This window comes from Pygocentrus nattereri, chromosome 25 (assembly GCF_015220715.1).
Source record: "Pygocentrus nattereri isolate fPygNat1 chromosome 25, fPygNat1.pri, whole genome shotgun sequence".
Classification (NCBI taxonomy): Eukaryota; Metazoa; Chordata; class Actinopteri; order Characiformes; family Serrasalmidae; genus Pygocentrus; species Pygocentrus nattereri.
In genome coordinates this window covers 26,404,131-26,425,726 of record NC_051235.1, presented here as the reverse complement: position 1 = coordinate 26,425,726, position 21,596 = coordinate 26,404,131, and the positions used below count along the sequence as shown (strand labels likewise).

At 40.3% G+C, this 21,596-nt stretch overlaps 1 protein-coding gene across 1 annotated transcript; it reads right to left on the bottom strand.

Moving 5' to 3' along the window:
- Positions 1 to 978: 978 nt before the first annotated feature.
- On the bottom strand, positions 979 to 21,157 carry lipca (lipase, hepatic a). Its single transcript, XM_017711649.2, has 9 exons — positions 20,976 to 21,157; positions 17,496 to 17,674; positions 16,124 to 16,303; positions 14,745 to 14,865; positions 13,562 to 13,801; positions 10,766 to 11,008; positions 8,781 to 8,895; positions 4,955 to 5,173; positions 979 to 1,185 (listed from the first exon to the last, which is right to left on the bottom strand). Exons 1-9 carry the CDS (start codon positions 21,055 to 21,057, stop codon positions 1,068 to 1,070), a joined length of 1,497 nt encoding a protein of 498 aa, XP_017567138.1. The 5' UTR covers positions 21,058 to 21,157; the 3' UTR covers positions 979 to 1,067.
- Positions 21,158 to 21,596: the final 439 nt, after the last annotated feature.

Genomic DNA, 21,596 nt, shown 5'->3' with positions numbered 1-21,596 from the left:
ACCTCAGCCTCTTTCACCTCCAACAGAGACAAAAAACGAAAGGGTGACCTTCTTTGGTAAATAAGTTAAAAAGGTGATTGAATAGAAGTGCATACGTACAAACACACTCAGTATAGGGGTCATTCTACAGAAACGTAACGTGAAAAGCGCATTTTATAAAATAGCTGCTACAGAGCATCAAACCACAAGTTGTCAATCATGGAAAATCCACTAAAATATGTGATTTTTATCCATTTGTATTCTATTTTTTCACAGTTACCTAAGAATAGAGAAGGCCACACCAGTGGCGTCAACTAAAAGCTTCATATCATGAGCTAATGAGAAAATCTCTGATAACTGAAAGACACCGTGGACTCGCCATGTGCTTTTTCTTTAGATCATCAGGAAACGGGTAAAAGGAGACCATGTGATGTCATCCATGTGATGTCATCCGTGTGACTTTTATTTCAAATTAAGAAATGCGGTAACAGCAGTGACACGAATCCTGGGGACAAAAACTTTCATTATATATTTTATAATATTTATTTAGAATTCGTTTTCTTTGTCATCTAATTTATATATTCCATAGTCATGTATAGATTATTGTAGTTAAAATTGCAGAAAAACATATGACCTGATCTTTCACACACGACTGTGGGGACGAGCCCTTTTGTGGTGCTTGGAATTCTATATAATTGATTTGAAAAACCGTATTGCTGCACTGAGGCTCAAGACGGTGTAATTGTTAAAACAACATTGTTTTAATTTAAAATATAAATAAATTGTAACCCTAACATGTTGTGGTGTAATACATCTGTAAACGCTAGGGACACAAAAATGTCATTTCTGTAGAATGACCCATATTCAGGTGTTTAGGTAAGTGTTGGTTTGTTTTGTTTGTGCTTATTAGTTTGATTTTGTTTATCTGTTTCATTTGTGTGCCATTAAGATTCAAATGTCTTTTTCATGGGTTGCTCTTCATGAATCTTAACATTTCACCACATTCATTTTTTAACCTTTACTCTTGGGTACTAGTTGCTTTTAATTTCACATACACTTTTACACGCAGGATGTCATGAGCCATAATGTCACCGGCGTGATGTCACACGTCTGGAGCTGTGGGGATTTTCATCACAGCGAACAAACTGCTTCTGCTCTGAAGGCTGGATGGAGACGGACCCCTCAGACTGAGCACAGAAGCCTGACCTGAGGGGAGAGCAGAGAGGAAGAGGCATGAGTGAGGTGAAGATCTCTTCTAACAGCGTTTACACAGGCCTCCTCATGTACACCAGGGGGCGCTGCATGCGTACATCTCAGAAACACCACATATGCTATAGTTCTTTATGAGAGACATAAAGAACAATGGCGTGCATAAACACACACACTAGATAGACAGACAGATATCACTGTTGTCAGAAGAAAACCTTGTATCTCCAAAATGGTAACTTTACAGGAGAAGGAAAAAACATGCTTTAGTTTTAATGAAAGTCAATGGAACCAGAATTATTTTCCAAATCATTTTAGGTCATTTATTTCAGTCCATTCATCATGAAATGTACATATAATGTAAAGGGTAACATGTATTTTCAAATCATGTCAAAAACTGAAAAACATCAAAAACAGAGATACAAGATTTTCTTCTGACAACAGTGATATATATATATATATATATATATATATATATATATATATATATATATATATATATATATATATATATATATATATATATATATATATAATTGATCTGACTGCCTGTCAACGTACACATTAAACTACAGCCAGTCAGATCAATATGAAATGAAACTATGGTATGAAAAAATGGTACTGTGCCAAAGTCAGAGACCCCCTTATTTATTTCATTACCAGTCAAAACAGTATATTTTAAACAAAACAAATATATTTATAATAATATACATATATTTACCAGAGCATTTACACAGAAGCCTGAACAACTAACTATAATCACATTTTCACCACTCTTCATCTTTATTACAGCTTCTATGCTCTTCAGGAGACTAAAAGAAATCTACAGGAATATGTTTCCACACCTCTGAAGTTCAGTCTTTGAAGTTGGTTGTATTTTCTGCTTTAATGATGTTGAAGTCTGGACTTTTCAGCTCTAGCATGCTGGTTGTAAAAATGTGAGGAGGGAAAAACTAACAAGGCAGTAGGAGTCACAAAAGTAAAAAGTGGCCTGATTAAATACAGATAAATTTCATGTTATGTTTTGTGTTGGAGGACTTTGTGTCATTTTCTATTAAATATGTTTCCTGCTTTTTGTCTGAATAAATAAAACAGTGGTCTCCGACTTTTGCACAGCACTGTACATTTACAGTCGTATGCAAAAATTTGAATGCCCTGGTCAAATGACATTTTGTTGATTTTCGAGAACACACTACAACAAGGCATTTTCTGCTAATTTTAATGCATCATTTCTATTTATTTGCTGAGTTTAACGAAACATGACTTTCAAAATGTGCTGTAACATTTGCACAGACCACATTTTATATTTTATTTTTTTGTTAAATCAAATAAAAGCAAATAAACACTTAAATGTGCATTAAAAGTGCATATTTTCACTAAAATAAAATCAGCTCAACGTAATTTGACCAGGAGCACCCAACTTTGGAATTTGACTGTCTATACATATTTCCTTCTCATCCAAGTGTATTTCCCTCCTTTTGAAACTGATCCTGTCAGTGTAAGTGCTATGCTGTCTATTTGCTATGCATGAGTTAAAGCCAAACACTGAACTTTGAAGTTTCATGCATGTTCTCCTCAGGTTTTATGCAACATTTATAGACTAAGCTGTGTGAGACAGCAGAGCAGCTCAAACGAGGCATCTAGAAGGTGTGTTGTCTCAAAGAATGGATTGATATATGCTGGCCTAGTTGAATGTGCCAGCAGGCGCACTGCAGATATACACGTGCTTCTGCATGACTGCATATGTGCCAGCAGTCTTAAAGCCCAGTACTTCTGTACTTTCTATTTCCTTTCTCTGTTTGCTGCCCACTCAAAGCAGGTCATATAGCACAAACTACTGTAAGAACCCCCTCCATGTCACAGTCAGGCTCCTGAATGCAGATCACACAAACTGGCCTAGTTGTCTCTTAACTGGTCTCTCTAGGCTGGTTATGTAACAATGCCAGCAGTAGGCCCTGCATAACACTGGAGCAGGGGTCAGCAACATGCGGCTCTCTTACTGTCCTGTTGTGGCTCCAGCAGAATCCGATTTTTTAGGTAAAAATAAAAGAATCCTCCTTTGCAGTAAAATCAAGCTCTGCTGATCATTCAAACACAGTTTTAATAATAAATGGTATTAAATGCTGGAGTTAATGTAGAACTACTAATTCATCAAGAACGGGAAAGTTTGAACAAGAAGCTGGCGAATGGCAAGTTGACTTCAACCTTGTAAAAAATCGAACACTGGGAGACATTTTACGAAAAAATGTTTTGCGAGAAAGTTTCTGAGAAAAGCGGCTGTAGCTGAGCTGAAGCTAAAACAGACCAAATTTTCGTTTATAATATATTTTTTTAGCCTACACTTGTACATTAGCACATACTGAGACATATATACAACCAAGACGGTAAAGGTGGTTGGATTTTTGCTGAAAAGACAAAAAGGCTCTTCTTAACGTTCAGGTTGCTGACCCCTGTACTGGGGGAAAGCAGGCCTGTGAGGGTGCTCTCATACCTGACCATCAGATCCACAGATCCTGCGCCAGTAACACCACAGACACTGACCTTAACCAAAATTTTACCCAAAACCAAAAATCAAATTTTTTTTCTTTGAACAGACCTTTCAGCTATCTGCCTTTGTAAAGCTAATGCTAAGGCTAATACCAAACCCAAAGCAAAACCAGCATATGTTGTGTTTTTGGATGCTGGTATTCTGAGTGACCAGCCAAACCAGCACACGACCAGCACAAACCCGGAATGAATGCTAGTCTCTGCTGTGTCTCTGCTGGGACGTAGGCCAAAATCTGACCTGTCAACTGTTTACATCGAGTAACTAATGCTCATGTAATGCTAAGCTAACACTAAGGCCAAAACACAGATCTAGACCTGAATGCACACTTTAGGTTAAACCCAAGTCTAACCTTTTAATTATGTTCAATTGAAATACTAGTGCTTATCTAACACTAAGCTAATGCTAAGGCCAAAACATAGACTGAGGTGTAGTCCAAAATCTTTCTCTGAAACACTAGCGTTTGGTAGCAGGTGCTCTGGGAATGAGTCTAGATTCATTTGGTTTCCTAAAGAGATAAAAACCAAATATGATCTTCCTTCAAATTGTAGTTTATTTCAATAACGATGCTGTGAAGGTGAAGGAAGAAACTCTGCGGTGACGCCCGTCTCTTGCATAAAAAAGAAGTTTATTTGCATTTAGAGATCGAAGTCAGAATCAAGCCTTCGCGAAACAGCTTGGAGAGAAGCGTGCCAAATGTTCTCTGCCTCAAAGGTTTCGGGAGCATGAATTTATACCCCTGTTGTTTTTGACATACAGTCCACATCTGGTTCCTATTACGATAGCTTCAGCTTATTTCAAAGCTGAGAGAGAGAACGAAGGGACCCGTCTCTCTCCCCCGGGACCTAGAGCCCCAAGCCCAGGCTCCATTCACACACATGGAGCCTTGACCATTTCAGATAGCAAACAACTAAGTGTATATTAGAGCCCAATATCATATATAACATTTTTATCAAGTCTGATACACTTCAAAATACTAGCGCTAGTCTAACACTAAGCAAAATCAGACTATTTACCTTTATCTACCTCACCTAACACCATGCTAAATCTAAGGCCAAAAGATAGATCTAGACCTAAACCTAAACCAAAGGATGTCCTTTCCTTAGTCCTTCTAGCACTAGCATCCACTAAGTATGCCAGAATAAAACCAAGCAGAAATCTGAGAATCTTCCACTGATGTTGGTTGGCTGATGATGAAGCGTCTACACACAGATGGGCACTTACTTCTGCTGCGTCTCCCCCGCTTTAACTCGGATCTTGCCTATAGTGAGCTGCGGCCCTTTATCCTTGCTGCCCCACAGCATTACGGTCTTCATCTTGCTCCACATGTTGGCCCACAGTGGGGCATCCTCCCAGCTGATAGAGAGCATCATCAGATCCCCAATGTCTGTGTCCAGAGTGATGAGGAAAGAGTAGGTCTTATTGCCTGAAACCTCCTCTACTCTGAGGGACGGAGACACGCATAAATAATGCATGAGAAGCTACAATAAAAGGAACATGTTTTATGGAAATTAATTAAGATATGCTATAAGATCTTTAAATCAGATGCATACATTAAAGGAGCATCCCAAACATTTGTGATCATGTGTCATCTTGTTTGAAAAAGTCTTTGTCTGCACTGTGGTGCATCAATCTGAAGGTGGTTATCCAACTGCATTGTTCGTTTTTTTCCAAATTAAAGGTCTCAGGCTATTTTCAATTGTAGAAGACCAACAAAAAGCCTGATGTACTGTTAATAAGATCTGTATTCCACTACAGTATAAAACGTTCCTCTAGCTATGTTTGTGTATTAAAGGGGAACTCCACTGATTTTTTTCTAAAGTTACTGTATGTTTAAATGGTTTGTCACCTGGAGAGGTTTGGTGTGAAATGCTTAGTTTTGGAGAAAATTCAGAGAATTGTTCACAGTGAAGGTGATGAGAGATCCCTCACAGAAACCTATTACAAGAAATATAAGATAGAAATATGCTGTTTAATGTCTGAGACACTGGTAGTTTTGTGATAAAGTTTTTGGTCTAAAATGCATTTTAATTCATTATTCATGGTGGAGGGATATATGAAGGCTGTTCTAAGGCTAAATAGTCCCCAAAGAAAAAAAATGTTGTTAGGTTTATCAGTATTTTACCACCACCATCATTCCCTATAAAACCTCAGAATATACATGTAGGTGAACTGGTGGTCTTGGTTAGGAAATTAAATTGTTATATTTTCTTTGTAGATATAAGGACCCCTGGTTCCTGTCACTCCACTGTAAAGAAATCTGAGTCAGTTTCTCTGCAAATGAACCTTTTCACACTGGACCACTCTGAATGGCTCTGTTTACATCTCAATTTTGAAAAGATGGGTGGAATTCTGCTTTAAGTATATATATTTTTTTCTTTAAATAATTCTGAATTGTATCAAAATAATCTAAGCGTTCATGATGCACAATATCATTTCTGAAAAATTGTATTTGAATCAAATAGGGACGCACCAATATGGGAATTGTGGGTCAATGCCGACAACTAACATTTTTTATGCACATATCTGCCGATGCCAATACATAAGCACACTATAATGGCAACAAGTATGTGAAGCTAATTATCAAGTTCAGGTTTTTCAGCTACACAAATTGCTAACAGGTGTATAAAACCAAGCACATAACCATGCAGTCTCCATAGACAAACACTGGCAGTAAAATAGGTCATACTGAAAAGTTCAGTGACTTTAAATGTTTTAATCTTATAAAATGCCAGCTCTACCACAAGCCAGTCTGTGAAATTTCTTCCCTGCTAGATCTGCCCCAGACAACTGTAAGTGCCATTATTGTAAAATAGTAGCATCACTCTGCATCATGGCTGCATCACTCATTACAGAGATCAAAACATCCTCTGAAAGCAACATCAGCACTGTGAACAAGAACTGTGCCTGAAGCCTTAAGAAATGGGTTTCTATGGCTGAGCAGCTGCTCCTAAGTCTAAGATCAATATGCGCAATGCCAAGTGTTGGGTGGAGTGGTGTAAAGCATGCCACCACTGGACCCCGGAGTCTGCTTCACTATCTGACAATCTGATGGAGGAATCTGGGCTACCTGGATGCCAGGAGAACGCTGAGCAGAATCCCGACCTCAACCCCACTGAACACCTTTGGGATGAACTAGAATTTCGAGTCAGTCCTTTTCATCCAACATCAGTGTCTGACCTCACAAATGCTCTTTTGACTGAGGCAGTTATAGCCATGAAAGTCCACTCCAAAAGCATGGGCATATTATGCTTACATAGTTGTGATGGGCAGGTGTTCACATACATTTGGCCCTATATTCCCTATATAACTCTGCAGAATTATGTACAGGATTTAGCATTTAAAAAATGCAGTATATTGAATAAAATGAAGATACTTTAGTGCAGTAACTCAGCATGGTCTAAATGTACTGCTCTTCCAAAGTGCAGTAAATACACCCTCAAATATGGTTCAGCTCTAATCTTATCTGTCTGATGCTGGTACTTTTTTTAAAGCACATTTTAGTGCATCCCTAGAATTAAACTGTTATGAAGTCACAGATTTAAACCCCTACTGGCTGTCATGTCAGTTTTGTTTCAGAAAGTGATGAATGCGATTGCACGCCATCTGACTAATTCCACCAGCGCAGAAAAATGTAATCATGCAACCTCAAAGATGCATTCATGAGAAGTTTAGCATGTATTATTAATGACAATGACAGACTCTGGAATTAAAGCGGCCAATACATCTTTCATCTGCGTGTGGTGTTAAGCAGGGTACAGTAATTTACACGACAGCAACTCCTTGAGTAGTTATATGGCATATGCTGCCAGAGTGCATTCTTATATCTGCGCTATTTTTGACTCTCACATGTCTCATTCTCACTTTTCCAGTGGTGGTGATGGGAGCCAGAGGTCACCATGTCTACAACACAAAAATAGCCAGTTTATTGACTATCCAAAATGACCAGTGACCCTACACGTGTCTTCTGAGTTTTTATATATAAAGCTGGTAACAGAAAAGTAGTAGCCAATCTGAAAACAATGTTTTTTGTGGGTATTATTTGCCTTACAACGCCCTGCATGTACCTGTCCACCATGATCGAACTGTAAAAATGATCATAAAATGTTTTAAAAGGTCTTAAAACTGTTGTAAAACAAAGGTTCAGACATCATGCAGTGTATTCATAATAATTTCATGTAATAACTTTCTGTGAGGAAGCTTTTAGAGGCTTTAAACGCTTCAGGTTCTTATCACCACAACAGCAAACAAGATTTTTCTATTTATGTTGATAATGGTAAAATAGTGTTAAATATGAAAAATTGTTTTTTTACTTTCTACACCCTGCATGTATCTTTGGGGCATGTACGTATTTAAAAAATATGTGTTAGGCCATAATCTAATTTAAAATCCAGCATATCGCTGTTGTCGGAACAAAACCTCGTATCTCTATTTTTGTCATTTTTCAGGTTTTGAAATGACTTGAAAGTACCGGTGGTCCTATATATTGTGTGTAAATTTCATGACGTATGGACCAACAGACAGGATCTAAAATTATGTGGAAAAACATCTGGTTCCATTGACTTACATTAACAGTAGAGTAAGTTTTTACCTTCTCCTGTAAAGTTACCATTTTGGAGATATGAGGTTTTGATCCAACTACAGCGATATGTTGTTTTGGACGATGGTATGACTGGCTATACCAGCACTAGACCTTTTTAAACCAGTTTAGACCAGCATGGAATTGTTTTTTTTAGCAGGAAAGTATCTTAAAACAGTGTCTTAGAATCATCAGGCAGTGTATTCACAGCTCTTTCATGGTTTCAAGGAATTTCTGTTCTGTGAGGCAACTCCACAGACGTCTGGTTCCTATCACCACCATTGTCGGCAATTCTGACTCTGTGTTTCTCTAGAATTTCACTCCTAACCACTTGTTTGAATTTTAACCATTAAATTATGCAGAAATGTTGTAAAGCCTGTGGAATTCCCTGGGTGTGGTGTAAGTAGGAGCCCATAAGGCCTTGTCCTTAGCTCTGTTGAGCAATAATTTATAGTATTATTAATAACTTACAGGGAGATGGGCAGCGTTTCACTCTCTCCCAGAGTGCCGGTCAGAGTGATGCTGAGAGACGGATCAATCTTTTCTATCTGTGTGAACAACTGGATCCTGAACTGAAAGTGGTACACTGTGGACAAACCAAGAGGAAGCATTAGCATTCAGAGGAATCCTCAAAGCTCCTCTGCACACAGCCTGAAAACTGGTCCAGTACACTCTTAAAAAGGGTTCTGTGCAGTAACTGAACATGAACAGAACCCTTTGCACGATTAAAGGGCTCCTTGCAGCATGAAAGCGTTCTTCAGATTGATGGAGAATGTGCTGTAAATGGTTCTATATATGGTTCGACACAGAACTGTGTACATTCATGCACATTTTCCATCAGTCTGAAGAACACTTTCATGATACAAAGAACCCAAGTATATTTTTCTACACAGAACCATTTTCTTTGCTAAAGAACCCTTGTAGAACCTCTTATCTTTTTAAAGACTGTATCCTGCTGGAAAAACCAGCACAGACCAACAAAAGTAGCATATATTTTGTTTTGGATGCTGGTATACTGGTCAACCAGTATGACCATGCTGTCTGTACCAGCATAAACCAGCATCAATCCGTTTAGACCAGCATGGAACTCGAGCTGAATATTATTGTAATCGATTCTAACATTTCAAAATGTCTTGCCATAGTTAAATGTTCTTCTTTGTAGTGGAAAACCTGTTGTATATTAAAGCATTAAGCCGGGCGGTGCTGCGATTTTATCCCTGGAGGCAGCTCCAGTTTACTAAAACTCCCTTCCCTGCGATAAAATCGTAGTAAAGCAGGGCCTCAAGTGGTTTATTGCTTTTATAAAACAGTGGCCAACACAAAATATGTAAAAAAAAAAAATTCTTAAGGAAAAAATTTATTATTGATAAAAATCAACACAAACAAGTTTTCCGCTAAGAAATGTAGTTCCTTTAGAGTGCAGAATCGTTGCCAAGTAACCATGTAGTTACCTCTGAATGAGGAGAAGGTTTGGTTACCCACTGCTGTATAAGCATAACTTTACTGCAGTCATTACTTGAACATTTAAGTTTTTTGTCATATAACGCGGCGTTAATATCTGTTTAAGGCAGAAACATTCGCTTTATACGTAGTTACTTTCTAGTCACCAAATTACCAGCGGTGCCGCTCTTCTCACGCGTTGCCCGAGTCTCTAATGGCTCCCTGCTCCCTTCTTAATGCACTACGTAGTAATGTAAAGCCATTTGGGATTCAGCCTGGGACGTGAATTCTGACTCAAACACGGACATTTCAAGTGGGTGAGACATTCTTAGACTTTTATACTGCCGTTTTACAGTTAATCAGTAAAAACAGTACAGTAAAACAGTTAATTAAGTATTTTAATTCAAGCCTGCGATATTAGTAATGAAGTTGTTTAGGTTGTTTGCTAGCTACCTTTTAGCCTATTAGCCAGCTCGTTAGGTTAGCTGATTAGCCTAAGGTTAGTTGTAGTTAAGAACATAAGTTGTCAGCCCTCAGATTTAATCAGAAACGGGTTCTTACTTCATCAATATACTCGAGAGTCCATGTGGGCAGCATGAGCAGGAGAGTTTTTGTGCTGTAGCGCAGTGATAAACAATTCAGTTGCTGTGAGGCGGTCATAGGTGATCTTATCCAGCAGGTTACAGCGGCTTCAAACATGAAAGTATCTGTTCTAGAAGGTTCTTTTAAGAACCTAAAAAAGGGTTCTTTATAGCACAACGAGTTCTGCTAGTGCCATAGAACCCTTTTGAGGTACTACAGAACTCCTTTAGCTGTACTCTTACAGTGGTTGGTTAGTGTAGTGGGTAACACCTCTGCCTGGGACCCAACACTATACCAATAAGAGTCCTTGGGCAAGACTCCTAACACCACCTTCACCTACCTGTGAAAATTGATCAAATTGTAAGTCGCTCTGGATAAGAGCCGTACTGTTAATCTTATGTGCAGTATGTACTGCCCAGGCAGCTCCAGCTTACTTTTGTAAGGCATCAGCGAGCGTGTTTTCAGGTAGAGCCTCTTGCTGCGGCTGGTGCGGACCTTCCTGATGTCGAAGCCCAGAGTGTTACAGCGGTTCTTGCGGCAGTCCAGACATGCGCCCTTGTTGAATGCTTCATTGTTGCTGCACTTGTAGGCCGTGATCTGCTTGTCTTTGTTCAGGAGAGAGTCGATGAAAAGGTGGACGGCGCGTTCATGGGCACATTTCACATTCTGCTCGAAACCTGCACGCAGAGAGTGATTGTTTACTGATATATTAATTGTTTTCATTGTTAATTAATTACTATCTACTGATTATTTCAGCTGCACTGTTTATTTATGTATTTCTAACATCTAACATGGATCCTCAGGCTGGCTGTATCACTCGTCTCTCCCATTTCTAAGCTGTTGATTCAGTGAAAAAGTAGAGTTTAGAAACAAAAACTGGAGCAAACAGGATTTTTCACAGAATATTGTAAAAGAAAAAAAACAGGAATTAAATCACTTTATTTTACTGTTACTTTACAACATTGTTAACTGGGTAATACCATTTTTATTTCATTTTGTTTCAGGTGACAGGTTCTCCCAGTACACTGTAATAGGATTGTGCCCCGAAATGAAATGAAAAGATTTTGTTGTAATATCTGGTGAACACTGGTGATGCTGTGGTCAGGACAGAAATGCTGCACTCGTTTCCCAAAGGAATAAGCAGCCTCTTTATAAACTGTCTGATGTAATCCTCGTGTCCTGACCCCTCTATGTGTACTGACTGCACTGATGTGTGAGCAGGTATCTAAACCTGTCGTCCAGCTGATGCGTTTGTTATTAGTTTTCTTTACAGACTGCAGACCCAGCACACCCAGCAGGGCAGACTCGCCGAGGGGTTTGGGCTGATTGAGACGTGGATGATGGCTCACGCCCGTGTACCTTTCATCTGAGACACGGTCTGAGTGAGTCGTCAAATCTTTCCCTTTCATCTGCGCGGCGTCTTACCTTCCTCTTTAACGAGCCAGTGTAGTGCAGTTCATCCATCTTTAATAGAAATCTTCATCAGCCCATCCAGCGTATCTCTCCAAACACATCCTTCCATCCCTCCATCCATTCATCCGTGATCTATCTCTCTTATATCTATCCTATGCTCATTTCATTTCATTCATCCATTCATATCGTTCCTCTCATATCATCCATCCATCTCTCTTATTTCTATTTCCTCTAATATCCAGCCATCATCTCCTTGCATATCCATCCATCCATCCCTCTCAGATCTATCCTTTGATCTCATATCCATCCATCCATCCATCCATCCATCCATCCATCCATCCATCCATCCAGCCCTCTCAGGTCCATCCATCCATCCATCCATCCATCCGTCCATCCATCCATTCATCCATCCCTCTCTCTCAGGTCTATGCTTTCCTCTCATATCCATCCATCCATCCATCCAGCCCTCTCAGGTCTATCCATCCATCCATCCATCCCTCTCAGGTCTATCCTTTCCTCTCATATGCATCCATCCATCCCTCTCAGGTCTATCCTTTCCTCTCATGTCCATCCCTCTCAGGTCTATCCTTTCCTTTCATATCCATCCATCCATCCATCCATCCATCCCTCTCAGGTCTATCCTTTCCTCTCATATCCATCCATCCATCCATCCCTCTCAGGTCTATTCTTTCCTCTCATATCCTTCCCTCTCAGGTCTGTCCTTTCCTCTCATATCCATCCCTCTCAGGTCTATCCTTTCCTCTCATATCCATCCCTCTCAGGTCTATCCTTTCCTCTCATATCCATCCCTCTCAGGTCTATCCTTTCCTCTCAGGTCTATCCATCCATCCATCCATCCCTCTCAGGTCCATCCTTTCCTCTCATTTCCATCCATACATCCATCCTTCCATCTATCTATCCATCCATCCATCCCTCTCAGGTCTATCCTTTCCTCTCATATCCATCCATCCATCCCTCATATCTTTCCTTTCTTCTCTATCCATCCATCCATCCATCTGTCCATTCCCCACATATCGATCCATTCCTCTCATATCCATCCATCCATCCATCCATTCGTCATCCATCCCATATCCATGCATCCCTCTCATATCTATAATTTCCGCTCATATACATCCATCCATCCATATCCTTTATTTGTATATCCATTTATCCATCCTTACATCATCCATCCATTTAATATCTTTCTTTTCAAATCCATCTATCAACCCCTTGCATATCCATACATCCTTCTCACCTGTATCCATCCATCCCCTCCATAACTATCCATCCATACATCCTTCAATCCCTACTATATCTATCCATCCATCCCACCCATATCCATCCGTCTGTCCCTTCCTTCCATATTCTTTGATCTGTCCTTTGCATATCCATTCATCCACCCACCCACCGTCTCCCATATCCATTCATCTGTCATCTATCCATTCTTTACATTAGAACTCCATTTATTTGATATTTTCCAAATAAATCATGGTGTTGACATTTTTAATGATACTTTAATTAAGCCTTACAACCTTGACACAGTGCTGTGGACTAGAATGCTGATTTTTAAAAATTTTATGTTAAAATTACACCAAAACTGTAAATTAAAGGTTAACCAGATACAAACTACCAGGCAGCCATCATTTGACATACATTAGACCGAACTAAGTTTTAATCATCTATCAATACCACTATAAAAATCAGTATTGTGATGTGACACCAACACCAGCGTACCAGTATAGATGATATACCACCCAGCACTACCTCCTGTCCACCACCCCCTCCCTTTTCTCTCTCTCTCTCTGTTTCTTGCTCACCCATAAGGCCGTACTGAGACAGGTGGGCATACAGGTTCTGAACGTGCAGTTGGCAGCCAGGCTGTGATGATCCTCCATTGGGGTAGAAGTCATAGTGGGCCACAGGCTGTTTGATGCCCACGCTGAGCCCCATGTGCTGCTGGGTAAACGTGTGGATGGCATCCACAAACCTGGCATCATCTGGGGAGAGTCTGTCTGTAGGAGACATACCCTCAAACATCGGACCCGCAGGGTCCAGGCCTACATCCACAACAACAAAGAGCGTGTTATTGTGGACGGCGACAGTAAACAAAAACCTGTGGGATTTTTTTGGGCTCAATGGACTTAAAACAATACACTTACAGTCACAGCCAATAGTTTATGCACAAATATTTTTTTTACATGCTGAATGTTTTATACAGGGAAAAACTATAATGTGGCTCAAGCAAAAGTCATTGCACATTTTATATTTTATGTTTTCCAATATGTTAAACTTTACTTGTACACTCAAATTTGCAGAAAAATGCCATATTGGAAAATAAAAAACATAAAATAAGTTTTACACAATATATTGTGTAAAACAAAAAAATATATTGTGGCCACAATATATTTTACTGGAAAATATAAAATGCCTTAACCCCCCTCCCCACCCCCATTATTTTCATTTAGTGAATCATTTTTTAAAAATCATTTTAAAAACATGTTATATTGATTTACTATGTGAAAATAAGTAAACAAACTCTCTACAAACTTATATATGGCATTTTTTTCTGCACAGTTTCTAAGTAATTTAACATATTGGAAACAAAATATAAAATGTGCCATAACGTTTGAAGAGGCTACATTTATCTTTATTTTTTTCACCAGTATGTTTAATCATCATAAATCTTTGCACATTTGTGTAGTATAATGAGCAGAAGTGTGTTCTATTTAGAGGATGTGTTAACATTTTCACTTAGATATTCAATAAAACATTTCGTTTGACGGAGGTATTGCAGGTGTTCAAACTTTTGCATATGACTGTACATTGTTCATAACTTCATAACATATTAGTAGTTACCAAATAATTTATAGTATTTACAGTACAGTAGGTCCGAAGATGAATAACTAAACAATAGGCCTGCACTTTAAAGAGGTAATATTCAATGATTATTTGCAGTTGATAATACAAATGTACAAAACAAAATACGGATTATTGTCTCACCAGTGATTCTCCCGAGCGTCCGACCTGACATGGCCAGGTTGCTGCCAGCGAATCCCGCAATGTGAGCTCCCAGACTGTAACCAATCAGGTGGACTTTACTAACAGGAACCTGAATGACATCCTAATGGGACACATAGGGAGAATTTATCCTGTTATGGTAGCACACTTGCGCGATTTTATCCCGAGCATTGAAAATAGTGATACAAGCATTAAGCGTTAAACTCCAGATCCATGCAACCAAAAATGTCTGATGAACACATTACATCAAAACGTTTGTTTCTGTTCCTCCAGCATTTTTTCTGGAATGAGGAGTATTAATAGTTTGTTCCCCTTTGCTGCAGTAGCAGCCTCTACTCTTCTGGGAAGGCTTTATGCTCAGTGTTGGAATATTGCTGTGAGAATTTGATTACAGCCACAAAACTATTGGTGAGGTCAGATACTGATGTTGGATGATCAGTTCTGAATCACTTCAGCTCATCCCAAAGATACTGTAGCTCCATCACTCCAGAGAATGCAGTTCCACTGCTCCACAGCCCCCTCTAGCTGACATATGGCTTTGGGTATGGTGACCTTAGACTCATGTGGAGCTTCTCCAAAATCCTGCTCTTTTAGTCAGTGCTTCTCTGTGGAAAATTCTGTGTGTGTAGTTGAATGCCTGTGTTAGACCTTAAAGTAGCTGAATTCATTACTTTTGAACATACAGAGTATCTACATATGTGAAGTACTGCAAAGGCACCTAAGCAAAAAGTCTAGGAGTGGGTGTGTTTTTGGCAGTAAAAGCTCTATATAACATTAAAATAAAATGCAAATAAACATAAATACAGTAAAAAAGTAGCAAGAATTTATTATTGTCAAAAAGTAGTTGAGATGTTGTGAGCTGGTTAGAAGAACAAAATATTTGGTCTGGACTTTTCCTGAGATTAGACATGGATTTGTTAAATTTCATCGCACTTTTTCTCTTACAATTATACCAAAAGTGTAATTTAAACATTTCCAGAAAGTAAACTTTCTGTTTTTTTAGTGTTTATGGATTGTGAAAAACAAGGCAGCCATCATTTGACGTGCATTGGAGCAAACTTTATCATCCATCAGTACCACTAAAAATCAGTATTGCAGTGCGAGATGAACACCAGAGTACCAGTTTAGATTCTATACCACCCAGCACTTCCCTCTGTCTTGCTCACTCATAAGGCCATACTGAGACAGGTGGGCATACAGGTTCTGAATGTGTAGTTGGCAGCCAGTTGTCATTTTCCCAACTTCCTATACACTTTACTCAACACAGCAGAATGGACAAGCCTTATGTGAGCTTTAATGAGTGTGTTCGATCAGATTGATAAACATTAAACAAGAACAATAGAGGATTTAAAGACCCTCACTTCAAGCCATATCAGCAGCTGGGCGATGTCTTGCCCCACAATGCGTGTGTTCTGAGCAGCAATGGGGTAATGCTGATGTGCCAGGGTCCGCCAGTCAGCGAACAGCACGTTGATGTCTTTCTGTGTGCTCTTCAGAGCGGTAGCCAGTTTCTTGACCCATCTTTCTGTCATCCCATCCATCTATAGCAACAGAGAGAAGAGTTCTGGTTATTTATTGGCAGCTCATGCTTGAAGGCCGACTTTGTAATGTTCAGGAGCCTCTGTTGCATCAATGCTATCCAGCAAATACACTCATGGCCACTTTATTGGAAACCCCTCCCTTGTACCTCCACCTTGCTAGTGTACAGTTAGAGAGCAGTAGCTCATCTGTTGATGTACTGTTTATGTTAGCCAACCTCTAGCCCTTCATCAGTGGTCAGTTTCTGACCACAGAGCAAATCTTCACTGGACATTTTTGGGTTGTGGACCACTTTCAATCTAGCAGTGACACTGATGTGTGTTCAAAGTGCAATGATGATTGGAGTAGAGGGCGGCTGATATATTGTCACGACAACAGATGGAGTACAGTCTGTATTTGTACAATTACATGTTACTAATAGACTGACCAGTGAGTGGAAGTTCAAGGCAGGTTTTTCTAATAAAGTGGCCAGTGAGTGGAATTACAAGGCAGGTGTTTCTTATAAAGTGGCCAGTGAGTGGAATTACAAGGCAGGTGTTTCTTATAAAGTGGCTAGTGAGTGGAACCGCAAGAAAGGTGTTTCTAATAAAGTGGCCAGTGAGTGGAACCACAAGGCAGGAGTTTCTAATAAAGTGGCCAGTAAGTGTAACCACAAGACAGGAGTTTCTAATAAAGTGGCCAGTAAGTGTAACCACAAGACAGGAGTTTCTAATAAAGTGGCCAGTAAGTGTAACCACAAGACAGGAGTTTCTAATTGAAGTGGCCAGTAAGTGTAACCACAAGACAGGAGTTTCTAATAAAGTGGCCAGTAAGTGTAACCACAAGACAGGAGTTTCTAATAAAGTGGCCAGTAAGTGTAACCACAAGACAGGAGTTTCTAATAAAGTGGCCAGTAAGTGTAACCACAAGACAGGAGTTTCTAATAAAGTGGCCAGTAAGTGAAACCACAAGACAGGAGTTTCTAATAAAGTGGCCAGTAAGTGAAACCACAAGACAGGAGTTTCTAATAAAGTGGCCAGTAAGTGTAACCATAAGACAGGAGTTTCTAATAAAGTGGCCAGTGAGTTTATAATCTAAATCATCCACTCTGAAACAAAAAGAGATGAAAATCTAGAGATATAAAATTTGTTATAGACTAAATTAGATTCTCTATTGCCAATTTCACAAAGTTTCTCTGGTAATAAATTCCCATACCGACCAGCCGTGGGTGATGATGACCAATGGGTGGCTGCTGTTGAAGCCGCAGGACTGCAGTGTGTGTGGTTGGTAAAGCTTGACCATGCAGGCGTCATCCCAGTCCAGCTCAGGAGAATAGATCCTGAAAACTGATTGAGGCTCATAGGGCATTTTCATCTTCATTCCAAACTCAGCGTCTACAACACAAAAACAAACCCTAGGCACTGTTTATCATGCAGTGGTTTGTGTCATTCTCCATGATGTTTACCAGAAGCCCATGAGCCCCAATCTGCTTTTTGCTGGATGAAGACTGGCCACCAATCATCTACAAAGGGCCAAGTGACCGGAAGGTTGCTGGTTCGATCCCCTCAGCTGACAGTCCATGACAGAAGTGCCCTTGAGCAAGGCACCTAACCCCCAGTTGCTCCCTGGGTGCTGTGGATAGCGCAGCCCACTGCTCCAGGCAAGTGTACTCACTGCCTCCTAGTGTGTGTGTTCACTAGTGTTTCACTGCATGGATGGTTTAAATGCAGAGGTCTAATTTCCCAGTGTGTGAAACACAGTGACAAATGGTTCTAAATTCTATTCTAACTTATTAAATCAAAAAAATGTGAATTTGACTGGGGTTCCCAAACTTTTGCATACAATGTTGCTGCACAGTACACACCGCTGTACTAACAAGTGCAAAATCCCATTTTAACCAATCAAAATGAAGTCATGAGTCATTTGTGCCTGTTTGAATATCTGTCTGTAAGGTAAAGTGGGTTCTGGGCAGCTCCTCTGTCTACTGCACAGATCTATTGATCTTTCTGATCTGCTGGCTTGGGTTAGAGTTGTTCTCTGAATCAGGAGGTCAGTAAACTCTACTGTCGGGGAAAGTGGGCTTTAAAAAAAGGAGAAAAAGAGCAGCCCGATGGAGTCTGATATACCTGCTTTGTGTGTTTAAGCACTGTCCCTGCAGTGAGGAACACTGAGAGAGAAGAAGGAGAGAGAGAAGGAGAAGAAGATAGGGTTTAATTGCATCTGTCCTCCAGGGCCTAGGATCTGTGTGTTCAAGAGAGTGAACATGAAAGCCACATTTTATCTAGAAGGCCGTGGCATAACTAAGATTATATGGGCCTGTTAGGTGATGCAACAAAGTTAGTTAGCAATTAGCTTTCTCCTCCAAGCGTGTTGAGTTGTTCAATGAAGGTGGTGCTTCATGTGTCTCAGAGGAAGCTCAGTCACAGCTTGGAGGATCCGGAGATGCATTAGAATTAAGAGGAAGGTAAATAGATGTTCTGTCTGTGTAACGTTCATGGAAGCTAGCTGGTTCTAACTAAGCTATTAAAGCAATAAAGATTTTAGGGGGCCCAGTGGCTGCAGGTCTTCTTCTGAGATTCTCTGTAGGTCTATTACATTGATATTTACAGGGTTATGTTAATCTTTTATACATTTTTGTCAAACACGTCATCATGTATATAACTTTTACTAACACTAAACTCCATTTCTTGGCCTGGTCCACCTGCTAGCTCTGATGTAGCATCGTTGGGCAGCTCACATGTTTGGAGGAGTCAGCTAACAGATGCCTGTGTTGCCTAGCACCATGCTGAGTGATGGGGAGAGGGAAGACCATCCTACCCACCTTTCTTGGGTTCTCAGCTACAGATGGCTGTGGCGTCTCTTGGGTTTGAACTCATGAACTCTTGATGAGGTTAAAACTGTGTTAGACTAGGACAAATACTAAAATGTGCAGAGCAAGGGATCTCCAGGATTGGGAAACACTGCTCTAGGGCCCAATCCCATTTCTTATTTTTATCTCTACCCCTTGTTTTCAAGCGTCACTTTGCCCCTTTTAACTGATTTACAAGAAATAGTGGTTGGAATCTTCCCCAATGAAATGGGACCCTAAAATAAAGAAGAGCATCACTTCATTAACAGCTACTGGCGCTGCTCTGTAGGCGACCCTGCCCGTCTGCAGTGACAGCAGAGGAGGGGAAAGTTCGGCTCCTTACTGCTGGGCTTTAGTTACATTTAGTGCATCTTATGCCTTCAGGGAGGGGGGGGGGATTATTTATTATCACCCACCATTAATTCTTCAGTGATATGAAGCTGAAGTCAGATATTCACCAGCTTCTTGTTTGAATTTCCCTGTTCCACATTAAAAGGAGAAGCAGTTACATTCTGGCGCTTTAGGCATCAGAACTACTGGACTATTTATTTAGCTAACTAGGCACCAAATATAAGCATACTGTTTGCGATTTTTTATGCTTCTTATAAAGAAAAGGATCATAATACATTGAAACGCCATTAAGACAATGCAATTGATATTGTCATTTTTTAACAGAGAAAATTCTCACATCTGTGTTTTTTCACCCTTCACACTTCACCCTTACCCTCTATCTCAACAAAAACCAGGACACCCTACCCCTAGGCCTGAATGCGTAAACCGGAGGGCTAAGTGCTAAACGGTAGTGGGAAATGGGGTGAAATAGGATTGGGGCTAAAAAGGTGGATGTTAGGGTTTATTCATTGGTTTGTGGGTGTTTTAGTGTCTTCATTTGTGCTGTATTGTGTATTTTGATAATGAGCCTTTATGTTCACATTGTCGTGCCTAGGGTCCCTGATAGATTCCAAAGTTTTAACTGCAGCTGTGTAGAGAAGTTGGGTTTGACATGACACTGGGCTGGTCACCACTTCTGAAAGGTCAGTCCTGCTCCTCTGTGTTTTTCTCTCTGTTTAGCTGCATTTTGGCCTAAACTGCTTTGGCATTGCTGATACATTTCAAACAAGCATTTGAACACACATGGCTTTTGTTTGCTTGTCCCAATACAGAATCTGCTGAATCCTCTCCCAAAGCGGAAAGAGAACCAGCTCGGGCTAGTGGCTCAAATGAAGATCCAGTTGCTATTTAAAATGTTCTTAAAGTGACAGTTTGGTGAAAAACCAAATATACACAAATAATTCTTATCTAATGTAATCAGTAAACTGAGGCATAGTTTGCTGCTTTAGTTTTGCAATGGAGCTAAGAGGCTAGTGCAGCTAACACATAATGCGAGTCTATCTATATCAATTAGCATTATGCAAATTGAGTGCCTACATCATCACACACTTGCTTCAAACTGCATCAAAGTGTCCTGTAATCTCAATTAGAAGTGCTTAGTGCTTATTTTACAGCAGGGTGACTCATTCTGTGTTTTGCCTCCTCTACATGTCTCACCCAACCCAAGAGGAGATGCATAGTGAGGGGTCACCAGATCTGGGATGGGGAGCCCCAGTTACAAGTGTCAGAAACCATTTGAGCACATCTGTTTCAGATTACTTTCAGATTAGGCAGTTTGTACAATGTTAATTGGTGAGTATAAACTTCTGTTACTTCTTACCTACGTTAGCCTCGTAGCTCTAGATCAAAACTAAAGAAGCACACTTGTCTTGGCTGGATGTGGACGTGTGGGGTAAGGGGAGAAAAATGTAAATGCACTATCACTTTAAGGCTCAAAGTGTAAAATGATCTCTCACCTGCTCTGTTTCCTCTCGTTCTCCGTCCATCACACAGGTGTGAGGTGATAAGCAGGATGGACAGCACTTTAAACACAGCCATGGTGCTCCAGCAGCCTTCAAAAGCCAGATAATCCAACAACTCTCTCTCTCTCTCTCTCTCTCTCTCTCACTCTCACTCTCTCTCTCTCTGTCTCTCTCTCTCTCTCTGTAACTCTCTCTATCTCTCTCTCTATCTCTCTGTCTGTCTCTTTGTCTGTCCCCCCCCTCTCTCTCTGTCTCTCTCTCTCTCCCCCTCCCCCTCTCTCTCTCTCTGTCTCTCTCTCTCTCTCTCTGTACCTCTCTCTATCTATCTCTCTCTCTCTCCTTCTGTCTCTCTCTCTCTCTCTCTCTCTCTCTCTCTCAGGGAGGGATAAAGAGCAAAGCAGGGGAAGAGCTGTTTGTCTGAACTTTTTAAATGGGGAGGGGGTTGTAATTATTCAAATGAAGTATCAGCCCACTGTAAGGGTGTCTGGGGGGGCTTGGAGTGCTCGGAGGGCTCAGAGGGCGTGTGTCTGGGGGTTGGTCCATCAGGTGGGAGGGCGCAGTGTGCAAAGGTGCAGAGAGTTCAAGAATGAGTTGTGAAAGAGGGTAAGGTGAAGG